The sequence below is a fragment of the Saccoglossus kowalevskii genome, chromosome 1 (genome assembly GCF_978046115.1).
Source record: "Saccoglossus kowalevskii chromosome 1, keSacKowa6.1, whole genome shotgun sequence".
NCBI lineage: Eukaryota > Metazoa > Hemichordata > Enteropneusta > Harrimaniidae > Saccoglossus > Saccoglossus kowalevskii.
Window position 1 is genome coordinate 4,883,353 of NC_140641.1, and position 13,665 is coordinate 4,897,017.

At 33.6% G+C, this 13,665-nt stretch overlaps 1 protein-coding gene across 1 annotated transcript in view; it reads right to left on the bottom strand.

Moving 5' to 3' along the window:
* Nucleotides 1-13,459, bottom strand: part of LOC144349700 (uncharacterized) — a 35,547-nt gene extending 22,088 nt beyond the window's left edge. The window contains exons 1-7 of the mRNA XM_085502937.1: nt 13,094-13,459; nt 6,875-7,016; nt 4,562-4,681; nt 2,508-2,630; nt 1,445-1,564; nt 831-1,040; nt 371-583 (exon numbers count right to left, since the gene is read on the bottom strand). Of these exons, the coding sequence (XP_085359063.1) occupies nt 371-583; nt 831-1,040; nt 1,445-1,564; nt 2,508-2,630; nt 4,562-4,681; nt 6,875-7,016; nt 13,094-13,459 (1,294 nt within the window). The remainder of the gene's footprint in view (nt 1-370; nt 584-830; nt 1,041-1,444; nt 1,565-2,507; nt 2,631-4,561; nt 4,682-6,874; nt 7,017-13,093) is intronic.
* Nucleotides 13,460-13,665: the final 206 nt, after the last annotated feature.

Below are 13,665 nucleotides of genomic sequence, written 5' to 3' on the forward strand. Positions count from 1 at the left end.
GCAACAACCTGCCCACAATACTTTCTATTACAAGGCATCTTTTATAAAAAGAAATACCAGGTAGCATAATTCCCGCATATTATACAAGTAAGTGCTTGGCACTGTATCACTGCGGTGGGACCAGTGAGTTTTGAGGACAATTAATCCACACCTGTTGCTGTACTTTCGTGTTTGCAGAACCCCGGAGACAATTAGCATATATAATCTACTGTTTAACATCAAAGTTATTACTGGGTAAATAGATAGTGACAGTATTGCGTCATATATATCATATTATGACCCAAAGCGATGTATTCCCATTTATAACGTATCCATATATTAGTTAGTAGTGTAATCTGACTACATCTAGTTATAATAATTACAAACTTACCCACAGCCATAATTTCAACTTCACATAATATTAAAAACTGGGTCATTTCCTTAACAACGATACCTAGAAATTGACCATACAGTGGAGTATTGCATACCACTGTGAAAGTCACGGCTGAAGTCTGAGTTGCCGTAAGTCTGTCCGCACACAATTCATTGTCCATGATATTGATGTTTCCGCCAGCTCTTATTTCAGCGCCAGCCAGGCTTGCATCTTCAATATATAATTATATCCGATATCAATGATATATGTCAATATTATTCAAGAAAAATAAGATCAGTTTTTGTCCCACACTAAGCCCGTCTGTAAATGAGTAAAGGTCATCTGTTGTATAAATATTTTACTTCAGTGACAGCCATTAGCAATGCATTTATGTTGTATTGAAAATATGAATCGCAATTTAAGGTGATAGAATTTTTTTATCAGTTTGTTCAGTTTCCATCCAAACAGATATACTTACACATGTAATCTCCATTATTGGTTATAATTACTTCGTATATCAATACATTCATGCCAATTTCAATCGACCAATGGGGTTCATATGTATACATTGTTATAGAACACGTTTTAATATCTCCATCATTCGCCAGATCAGCTATTGTATTACTTGAGTATGTATTACTCTGCCATGTGAACCGACTCATTGGAGAAACATTTACCAAAGTGGTTTCTGTTTAAAAGCAAGTATACATTGTTTAATATTCATTTTAGAACGTACTAATATATTTGTTTCATGAAAAGGAAACATTTCAATTGGTTTTAAGTTCAATTGAATGATTCGATTCCTTTATTTATCTATTTCAAATTTTAAAAAAAGTTATATGTTAACTGAAAAAAATCACACGACTTCGCGTTCGATTTTCTGAACAAAACGGGCCACACCACTTGACTTCGTGTTCCATTTATGCGCCAGATCATGCACCGATTTCAGGAATACAGGAATACAGGATTTCATTGGGAGTTCTGCGAATAATAGTGAGGTGACCAAACAAATAAACCGTGGTGAACAGCTGCCGAACTAATTTGTGATCTGCTTGTACGATTCCAGACATATGTTAAAATAGTAACTCTTACCACATACATTACTGCTTTCATCGCTGCCATCTCGACAATCATATATACCATCACATGTTTTCACATTGGAAATACACTCTAATGACAGAATGCATCTATAATCTGTTGTCACGTCACATTCTAAAATTATTGAAATAATATTTAGAAATATTCAATATACGCCTTGACATTGGATATTACTTTTTAGTAAAACACACTTAGTGTGTATCGACTAATCGACCAAAGGATTGTATACAATAGTGTTGTTTATGGAGTTAACTGAAACACAATGTATGTTATCGGCTGATGGATTATATGATATTTCTAGGAAGATTATTGATATTTATAAGTTGATGTTTATGCAGGTTTTGCATATATAATCTATCTGGTCACAATAGCGGAGGCAAGTTGTATGAGATGCACATTGCGAAAGATCAATTCGCATAATGGCATTATTTATATTCTCGGACTTTAATAACATTTTCCATTTGAAAATAGGGGCACTATTTCTGTTGTTGTTTAATGCTCTGAAAATTATAGTACTTTCCATGGTAAATATATCCCTTGACTTTACATACTCTAACATTCAGAACAGGTATTATTTTCTCATTGATACAATGAATGCTGTATGTCACTTTTCGGGATGAGGTGTCATAGATGGTTGTATTCTACTTTCCCACTGTGCATCACACTTATAGCAAATCTATGCATTTATGTATGTGGATTGTACAAAGATAAATCTGTACAAAAGTACAAGCATTAGTGCACCATGACATATTACATATGTGTGAAGTCACTCGTGTCATCACCTTGAACATTGTTTCATGGCATGTATCCTGTCATTTTAGAATGGATATACATAATTTGCACTTGATTTAAATATAATGACATCTATTTATGTAAAACATCTAAAAAACAGTTTGACGTTGACTCTTAAATTATCCATCGTCTGCTCAGATATTTTTATGCTAAAATATGTGTTACATTAGTTTAAGGTAGTTTGGTTTTGATAATATACGTAGGTTTTTGTATTTTGTTACATTTGTTTATATATATAACGCATATAATATCATTTATATCTTACCGCAATTATCTTCGTCTTGACCATCGTAACAGTCGATTATTTTATCACAAACCAGATTTACAGGTATACACACCCCTATCTCGCTACCATGTTCACAGTGAAATTTGTTTTGTCCACACTCTTCTGAAATCATTGAATCATGTACTACTGTTTATATTATAGCTTTTGCAAAACATAAATTACCTACATTTAACATACTGATTAATTAGAGTTGACACAAAAGACGTAGATCAGAATAATTAATGCCAAAAAATTGACGATATAACATGATTTGATAGAGAATGCACTGAAATGTTAGAAAGGCTACAAGGAATCAAAATAACTGTGAGTACTTTTTCGAAATGCTAAGCATAACCGACTTATAAGCGACGTACAACAGTCAATTTATTAAAATTCTGCAAGTGTTAATACATGGTTTATTGAATCCATAACCATATCTAATTATTAAATTTATATAGGAAACATACAAAAAACAGTGGTAAAACATTAAAATTATTGCTATGTTGACTAAATTTGCAAGTGTTTTGTATGATTAATTAGTAACATAGTCAAGTTTGGTATAATTTAAGTACAAATCGATGAAACAAGTAATGTATATTGTCCGTATATATATATATATATATATATGAGTATTACTTTACATGCACTAATAAGATTTCTTCACTTGTTCCAGTGAATGAAGATGTGATATCAATATGAATGATACCTTGTCGGCATTTGTTGTTAATTTAGAAATAAAAGGTAAAAATGAACAAAATATTTTTGCAAAAAGGTATAGTCGGATTCATTTACTTAAGATTCCACATGCAGATTGCATCTAACGATTTTTAATTTGTTTGAACTGTGAATATATAATTTGATATGGTTTAAACAAACTCTTATGCTAAAACGATTTCTATGGATTTTACTTCCAGAATCCTACTACTACATCCTTACTGCATCTTTACATCCGAGTAAAGCACTCTTATTGACTTAAACCACACATTTTGGAAGTTAATTATGTTTTTTTCTCCATCCCGATGTTGTGTAGTGTCATAGTGTAGTGTGTTATGTAAGTCATTTTGTACAGAAGAACAATGGACCAATGGCTGTATATATCTCACCTAATATATGTATGTATCTTAATGAACTACATGTAGCACAACAAATTCATATTGCTCAAATAGTGAGAGTTAAAGTTACACTTTTCACTTTGATCGTATGCGAACAAAACATTCTGGTCATTAGTAAATGACTAGTAAATTGGCAACAATTAGTAAATTCTGACAAACAATGATAGACGAAAACCAAAAATACCAAAAATAAACACTATGCTATGAACACTGGGCACAAGACAAAGAGTACTATATTAAACTGTATATTACTTCTAAACCGATAATGTCAACCTCTTTTGTAAAGTACTTAACTCAAAATGTGCAAAGCTTTAGTCTAGGTGCATTGTTTGTCATTGTTATTATAGTTCCCACAACCACGGCAAGTGGAGTCGTATCAACTTGGCAGAGTGAAAAGTGCCCACAAGGAAGATTTTCGAGAAAGAAATTATTAGGAACCTCGAGACACATAGTTGATGTTTTGATATGCCATACCATAGCAGGACAATAATAATTCAGTGAACAGCAAAAACACAATCTGTAAAAAGCGATGCAGATGTAAAAATAACTGAACTCATGACCTATGTGTATAATCAAATTCCTTCACAGATGTGCCATATATTCAAATAATCTCACAATTTACATCACAGGGAAATGCGTTTATAAGATCTATGAAAGGTTAAATTCCCCAACGAATAAATAATTGAATAGTGCGTTCCAATGCGCGATTGTGCGTTGCATTAAACTTAGCTTATTAAATAGATCAACATACTATTTTACTGCCGCTATAGGTTGTAAAGAACACAAATGGGATAGTAGAGATACGTCTTTTTATGAACGTTAATATAGTAGCCGCTACGTGTTTAACCTCGATAATCATTTCAGTATATGCAATTTGTAAACTGAGACGACCTAGTTACAGATTATTCCTTGCAAGATTTGAATAAAATCTTTTTTTCTTACCATAAAAACAATCATTTTCGTCACTTTTGTCTTCGCAATGAATTATTCCATCACATGCCAGATATGGTTTAATACAATGTATTCCATTGGAACAGTTGAAATCGCCATCCATACAGGGCACTGTGTAAATAAAACATTTTATGAAATGTACCGTATACACGTTGTAACGGGAATAACACAGTTTTTATTATTCCATATAGCTGTCGTCATTCTAACATTCTAAGTCTTGAAGTTAGTTAGTTCACAGCGTATGAATTTATTCACATAACATAATAGTCAATATACAGTGGCGTGGTAGATGTTGCTTCCATCTAGCATTTTATGTGGAATCAAAAGTGTTAATCAAAGTCGCATTTAAAATGTTCTTGATTTCAATTTTATGCGACTTCCAGCAAATTTGGCATCACAGTATTTTGAGACCCTCTTTAGTAGAAGACAAAATGGATTTATTATTAGATTATTATTTTAGACAAATGCTTGGTTGAACATTTAGATGATCCAGCAATAAATCTAGCCTTTGTTGGTGTTTTATTGGGTAAGGGTATAAAAAACAAGTTGAGCAAGTCGTCAATGTCTTCGTGTTTACAAAACAAAATAAAAGGCACTCAAATAATATGATTTACACATGTAATCACAGGCAAGCAAATGAATATACATGTATCGTTCAGATCCAATATCAATCATCACCAACAAGGGTTATATGTGAACAAGTAGGTAGAGCTGTCTGAAGCAATTGGATTATGACAAAACTGTCCACATTACAGTTCTGTAATATTTGTTTATCTTTTTATATTTGCAGACGACAGAGGAAAGTGAGTTGTTCATTTGTCAGAGACTCAAAAGTGTTTACAGTTTCCAGTGTATGCAAAGAAATAGAGAAAATCCGTGTTTAAAAAGTGTTCCATCATCAACATTGATAAGTCCACTGTCAAAGTGTGCATTTCTTTGCATAGTTTAGTAGTGTTGTAATAAAACCTAGATAGCTTTAAATACACACCAAATTAGTTCTTAGTCGAATACTTTGCGCTGCTATTTTATTGTTAAGTACATACATTCGCACTCATTGAGACTGTTAATACCAAATACCAAGCCTCATTTGCCTACAGTGTTGTGCGTCAAATAATGCATTGGACAGTAGATATCTTACATGGGGAATTTGTCAGTTTCTACATAGTATTCCTGTAACTGGAGTGAGAGCGCATTTCTGCCAGTGCATCTTTCATAACAGTTAGCCTTGTGTGTCTGTTCGAAATTGTCTGGGAACAAGAACATTATCTGGTTGCCATCTCTGATTCAGTTTGATGAATATCTGCGCACAACCTCTCTTGAATAACATGCTCACTGGAGAACCGTCACATTCTGTGCATAGACAATTGAGAGTTCATGATGTCATTGTGTGGCATAACTGTGTTCTTTGTTTATAGATAATGTAGAAAACTCAAACAGCTGGGTAATGAAATCTGCTAAATAATAAATAAGCGTCATGGAGTATAGTGGAAATTATGCCACGTGGTTGAGGCCATCTGCCGGGGTTTTCTCTACACTTAACGCGGGGTGTAACCAAGTGTTTGCTGTTCATTCGACTGGGCAGGCAGAAGACTATATTGACGATTAAGTCTATTTGCTACAATTTAGTATATCGCAGTTTGAGACGTCTGTCTTGGGGTCAGGAGACAAGTTAGTGGTTGGTTACAGGTCTCACAAGCATATTCGAATAGGCGCATAGTTTTTTGTTGGGTTACTTTTCGCATATTTCGCTTGTAGTGTCTGCGAAATATAAATTTCTTCTCGCTTGTTCCATGTATTTACAACTCATTACTATAACTACGAGTTACTGTGACGGGACGTTATTTTAGTGACACAATCAACAAGTTCAAGACTGTGATAGGAATATTGCATGTTTTGCATTGTTTTGCAATACTCTTGGTGTTTTAATAGGCAACATCACGGTAAAGACTTTCCGTTTTCGACATTGTGAAATTCTTTCGTTTTTCGGGAGAATAATTCATAACGAAATGTATTTCCTGTGCACCCATAAATTTTTCATAATTGCCGATTACACAAGAATGGTACAGAAAAAGATAATTTGTTATATCATTTATATTTTTGCTATTTATTTGTCTTGAATTATGACTGAAAAAAGCTTAATGAAATTACAAACTATGTTGCCTGTTCAAGAACTCATGTATGAGCAATAACTTTCATAAATATGATTTTATTTCCTAAAAATACTCTATTTTTCTGCATAAAAACGAAAGAATTTCACAATATTGAAAACGGACAATCGTTATCAAAGTGTGTAGCATAACTTGCCATAGTATGGTAAAACTAAGTCTGTATCCACAATCAGTAGATCACTATAAATGGAATCACGTATAGCGGATCGTCGTAGTTTGTTAGTATTACAAACGGTAACACTGGGAAACTGCAATTGATTAGATGATACAACGGCAATCTGAAATATACAGAGAATTGTGGAACATTGAATAAAATAGAACGTAATAAGTTTTGTCAAAATTATTCATATGCTACTGAAACCTATGCCCGAAACGTGTAATAAGTCAGAATAACGATTATCAAGTATTTTCAATTATATGTTGTGTTCATATCAAATACCATAACATGCTGGATCACACAATGCTAAAAGCGATTGCAAATGACAAATATATAAAAATATCACATAGAAAACTCGCAGATAGATTGTTCATTCATGGCCAACAAATTGAATCATGCATTGACGTGATGTGATAAAAATGTCACAAAGTTATTTCATATTTTCTGTCATTTTTCATTGTATGTGTCAGTAATGAAATCATATAATATGTGTCATGCTGAATCACAACCTTCTCGTATTGCCATTTGCATGGATGGTTGACACATACATGTCCCGCAGGAAATATTATAGTATTAATGTAGCTTCGTGAGTACTTTTTTGTGGCGTTTTCCTACTTAAGACAGACTTGGCTAAATACTGTTTAAATACTCAAAATGCAGGAAATAGCGTTTCAGAGGGTATATATTTAAATATTTTTGAAGAGGGGCATGCCCCGGATCCCCTAGTTGGTGGTTGCTTGGTGAGCAGATCTCGCCTCCCCTGTGCAAAATTTCGTGCCGCCACATACTGTGATTGCACGAGAATACGAAGCTTTAAAAATTAGCCCGGAAGCTCTTTTGTTCGTGAAGACTTGGCTGCAATAGCGAAAAAAATCAGTTTAAACTGACAAAAAAATTATGAGAGCTAATTGAGTATCAATCTCTTTGACCAATTGGGAAACATAGACGGAGATAATAACCGTTTATGCAAATGAAGCTTTCTCGTCCACAAACAATGACTATCGCATCACGACCAAAATGCTTGCTTATGTTCAATTGTCAGCTAAACACTAAAATAGAAACATTTACATGCTGAGGAAAACGGACGAACATCATGGCGTAGAGTTATCAACGGCCCTATACAGTCACATGAACAGATACGATCGCCAAATGTGGTTTACCTTCAAAAGTGAGTCCACATTTACCTTTCCACAAATTGTTAATGATAAAGAACATGCATTCTATGTCGCACTGTTTTTATTGATTCCCGGTGAAACAAAACGCGTTCTAGTTTCAGTCAGACACCTGTTGTAATGGACTGGAGCTGGATCGTATAAAAAGCAGAGAAAAATGTAATACAGTTTGATTTGTTGGTCGTAATGTATTCCGTTACACAGAATATTGTAGTACGATTTTGCTACACGACAGCTATTTGCAGTTTTTACCACTCAATTCCTCAAACGCCGGTGACAAAAATTCGAAATGAAGTCGCATTGGAAGCATTTATTTATTTATTTAACACTTTATTTAAAGAAAGTAGGCCAATATACAATAAAGTAATTTTCATTGGGCCCTCTGTAGGGACAAAAAACAACGCCCATATTCGGGCAGTAATATATAAAACTACACTAAAGAGATGCAGGTTTTATTCAACTGCAGACGAGAGGGCCGATAAAAATGAGAGGATCATCGATCTTAGAAAATGTCTTATTCAAAGAGTGCTCCAATACCAGTGGTCGACGAACACGACGCGCAACGAAGGGTTTCCGATCAAGGTAATAAATACAGCATCTGAAGAGCATGAATTGCCCGATGTTTAAAAACAGCATCTCGTTGCCGATATTTACCACTGGCCGATATTCATTTACTATCAAATGCGCCTTTGGGGGACCTTGATTGATTGTGGTAAAAATGCACTTTGTGTCACCACAATAACTTGCAACTTGCACAGAGGAAAACAAGGTCAGGAGAGACAACAGTGACATTCAATGTCCGGAGCTGTCGTTTGGCATAGAAAAATATTAAAAAAAAGAAGTAAAGTAAACAATTAAAAAAGACATGGGATAGGGGTGAACAAGTTTATTTGTCAACAACTATATGTTTGTTTGTTTTTTCATTTTTTATTCCGCTTGGCGTCTACGTCTAGTCTGTCTGTAGTTTTCGAGCCTAGTTGAGCGCACTTGAGTTAAATTGTCATTTACTTTAACATTCATATGTCTAATAATTTTCTTGTAGTGTGATAAGATATAATTATTCACTATAAATAATCAACCTAGATAAGAAAGGCTTACTCAGACTGTCGATATAATATAATGAAAGATAACTTGGACAATTTTGCGCTACATACACTGCATAGCTTAATTGGGTTAAACAATGGTACAATGTAATTATGTGTAATGATGTTGTATTGTCAGATATTTAGACAATACACTGCAAATTCATGAATGATTCTTTAGCACACTTAATACGAAATCGGGTTATGGCATTTAAAAATGTGAACACTGAGGTGTGTATGTATGTAATTAAATTCATTCATTCACACTCTGTGCTGGCATGAGAGGGGTCGCGATTTTCGGTGTAATCAACGCCTCATGACACCACAGTAAAAACACATTGTTGTTGAATTCTTATTGCTCATTCAACAGTTGTATTTACATTGAATGACATGTTTAAAACTCAACTTATATTCAGAGCTATGGTAAGGACCCCCTGTCTGATGATTCTAATAATGATCCATCTGACAGTGAAAATGAAAGTTTCCAGTCCGTACTATACACCAGATCTGGGAGAAGAACAATAAGTTAATGAAATAGAAAGTTATTTGGCGAATACCAATTCACCACTGGGGGACAATAATATTTATGTACGAGTATTACTGGATTAAACACACATATTTATTATACATGGTATAATATGTGTTTACAATATCAATAACCACTGTTTGTTTACATGTATTTTAGCAGATTGTAATTAATATGGAAATATAACGTGTACACAGCATTGCTTAATACCATGATTATTCAAATATGATCTTTAAAATGTAATTATCCTGGAATTAAACCCAGTCAGTACTAGTTAATAATAATATTTGATCTAGCAGTGTTGTTGCAAGCATCTTTCTACTATAAAGGTGCAACCTATGGTTATCCTTTCTCATTCCACTGCAATGTTTGGTTACCAGGCAGGCCTTTTTTTCCCACTCACCATTCCCTTCACAGTATATTTGGCTATCTTTGTTATACTTTTTATTTTTTCAGTGTAGTTTTTATAGTATGATTGTAGAATTTAATTCACAGGTATATATTTACCCCAAGCGAGGGGAAACTTTTGTTGGAATAGTGGCTGTGCTGGCATAATTAACATAGTGTCTGTTGGAATTAGGGGAAATGTTATTCATGCCAAAAATAAAGTTACGGACCAAAAGTATAATTAGTAGTTCAGAGTGAATAAATAGTTGGTTTAGTATCAACAGAAAATAGTATTAAATTACTCTAGCAGAATCGAAATATATAGTCAGAAATTAAACAGAATATGCTATTCATGCATTGCTCGTATCCAAACTGATTTTTTGTCGGGGCTTATGTACAGAGATATAGTAGTATTGCAGGCAGTCAATCATCTTTGACTCGATTGAAACAAATCCTAAAGAACATGTATCTCAGCATATACAATGTTTGTATCAAATTTAAACGAAAACCGCCAAATTCTGTCGAAGAAAGCACATTTTTTTTAAACAAGAAGGATGCCAGTCGGTTATATTTGATCTGATTATGGGACAAACTTATACAAACATGTACCCTTATATTTATGATGTATGTGCCAAACATGAATAAAAATTATCTAAAAGACTTGGAGATATAGTAGTATGGTGAAAAAGCAAGATGGCCGCCAATCGGCCATTTATAATCTGATTGTGGAACAAATTTTCGTACATCATGCATAAGATACCATATTTCAAAAAACAAAATGCCTACTAGTCGGCCATCTTTGATTCAATCCTGGAACGAATCGACATAGATATGTATCCTATCATATGTAATGTATGTCCCAAATTAGAACAAAAACTTACAAAGCAAGCATAAAATACCAGATTTTCATATAACAAAAAGGCTGCCACTTAGAAATGTTAGAGTGAACAGTAAACCACCGTATGTGCATATGTCCTAGATAAAGTACGAACAAAGTACAAAGAATGAACAGATTTGGTCCACAGGGTTCTGAAATATGACTCTGGACGGACGGATGGACGGACGGACGGGTGGACAGACGGAGACAAAATTCTAAAGCTTGCAGTTCCTGGTTGCCAAACTTATATCTTGGTATCGTGTGCATTTTTACAGGTTTATTGTTTAAGTTAGTTTTGAATCATATGTCTTATTTTATTCAACATCACACTGATTCAAGACGGAAATACACTGAAGATGATTTGGTGAATAAGATTCTTTTTCTCACTTTTATATATACATATTTATACTGTGTGGTGGGCAAGTCTTCCAACAAGCTTTGGATAAAAGGCTTTGCGATACTTTTTGCAAATATTACTGGAACCCGTTCGACTTGGCAGAACCTCAGTGTTGTTATAAAAAAAGTTTATATCTAGAGTTTGTAGTAAAAATATTAATTAATGGTGGCAGTGAACATGTGTATCTCAAATATTTAAAGAATGTACACGATTTACCACACAACAATCATAAAAGGTGTCAGTAAAATTGTTTATGTATTACCCTAATGTGGTTCATAAACCGTATCATACATTGTTTTCTTCTCAGAGAGAGCTGGGCTAAATGATTAAAATAGAAAAGTTCTAAGCTGTGTAGCAAAACATCAATTAGTATGTATATATAGTGTTAATACATGTACTATCATTACATTTAGAGGGGGAGGTCCAAATTTGTCATGAACCATTGAAGGGGGGGTTAGCAAATTTCATGTTTTAGAAGGGTCATATATTTTTATATACGCGACTTTTAAAAAAACACCGGCACATCCCCCTGCTTTTTCTATCCAGTCCCTTACTGATTATGAGTCACTGAACTATTCAACGTTAGATACATGTCTATACAATTTTCCAAATAAGTTAGGTGAATTTAAAGTTTCAGCCATTATGCACATGTATCGCATTTAATATATTACTAACACAGGATTATGCAAGCAATGCAATTTTCAAAATAATGTTTTTGTTTTACCTAACATGGAAGTAACAACCTCGACATTGAGCAAAAGCAATAAAAGATGATTAACTATGCACATGCAATTAATGTATGCAACCAATTTTCCGGGCAAGCGCCCATAAAAGTGGTATTTGTGCCCAAACAAATGAAGAAAATGGGCCAAGGTTCCCGGTAGGAACTTTGACGGCCCTTAGGGCAGTTGTTTAATTGTATGTGTAAATTACAGGCATGCATCAATAATTTCTAATTTAAATGATGAATGAGTAAATAAATTAGTTGATTGACGTAAGATAATCATTGATCCTGAGACATAAATGACAGGGACAATTGTGGATCAGGTAGTACAATAAAAAATATTTGAACTATTGTGAAGTGACATTCAACCGTGATACAAGAAATGTGAACGTGATCTCGTTGTTTTGAATATGACTGTTTACTAATGTTTATCATTGACGTAAAATAATATATAATAAATTTTGCCAATAACAAGTGTAATTAATTCGATTTGAACTTTTATTTATTTGAATTTTAGGCTCAATTTGTTACTAATCCTCACATAAATATTGAATTAATTATTTGAAAAAAGAAGAAGATTAGGTTACATTAATAACGTCATCGATACTATTATGTGGTTCTTGAAATATAGATATAGCTAAAGAATAAATCAATCCTAATTTGTAGGATTATGTGTCCACAAGCTTGAGTTATAAATACAACCCACCCGCCGTGACCTTATTATAATTTGAGCAGGATTGTAGCAATACAAAAACACAAATATTTGTTCTATTTGATGTGGGTAACAAATAAATAACTGTCACTGATAAAGGATGTTCACCTTAAACGTCTTCACTCCTTGTGTTATTATTATTTCATTTCTCACTACTTTCTCGCTCATTGGTTTTATCCCTTAATTTTAGTTTGTAATGTACAATGTGACAACAATGACATTCTCACAGGTGATGTATTAAAAACATATCATAGGTAAACACGAGTCTCTGCTTTGTATTAATTTATTGTTTTTAATTATTTTATAGATAATACAACTTACCTGAACATTAACGTTGTATTCAAAATACTGCTGTATCAATAGGCCCACTTGTAACGTAAGAACACCAAATGAAATGAAAACGATAGTAATCCAAGCCAATCTTCCACAGCGGTTTGAGGCCGTCACGATGTGAGGAATGCCATGGGCAGTCGTGTTCAGTCCAAAATCTCTAACAACGTCTTTCCAAGTTGTCCCTTTCTCAATAGTGCATGGTTGACTGGTGCTACACAAATGCATTGTATTTCCCGTGTCTTTAGGGCGCTTCTTAAGCAGCATTAGTGGTTGTTCTCTAGCTTCTGAACTTATAATTGTCAATAATGATTGTCTAGAATTATTCATTTCACCATGCTCATCTCGTGCACTCATGTCGAACAAATACCTATAAATATAAATTGACATAATTAATGTTAATGTAAACATTTGGAATAGTCATGTATCGTGTACTTTTTTGGGGCAATCGTCAATTAATCGTAAGATTTTAGGGCGATTACCTAAGAATTATGTGTTGTCTAGAAGCTTTGTAAGACATATAAATTTAAATTAATGTCATTTCTTTTATCAAAAGCATGTCT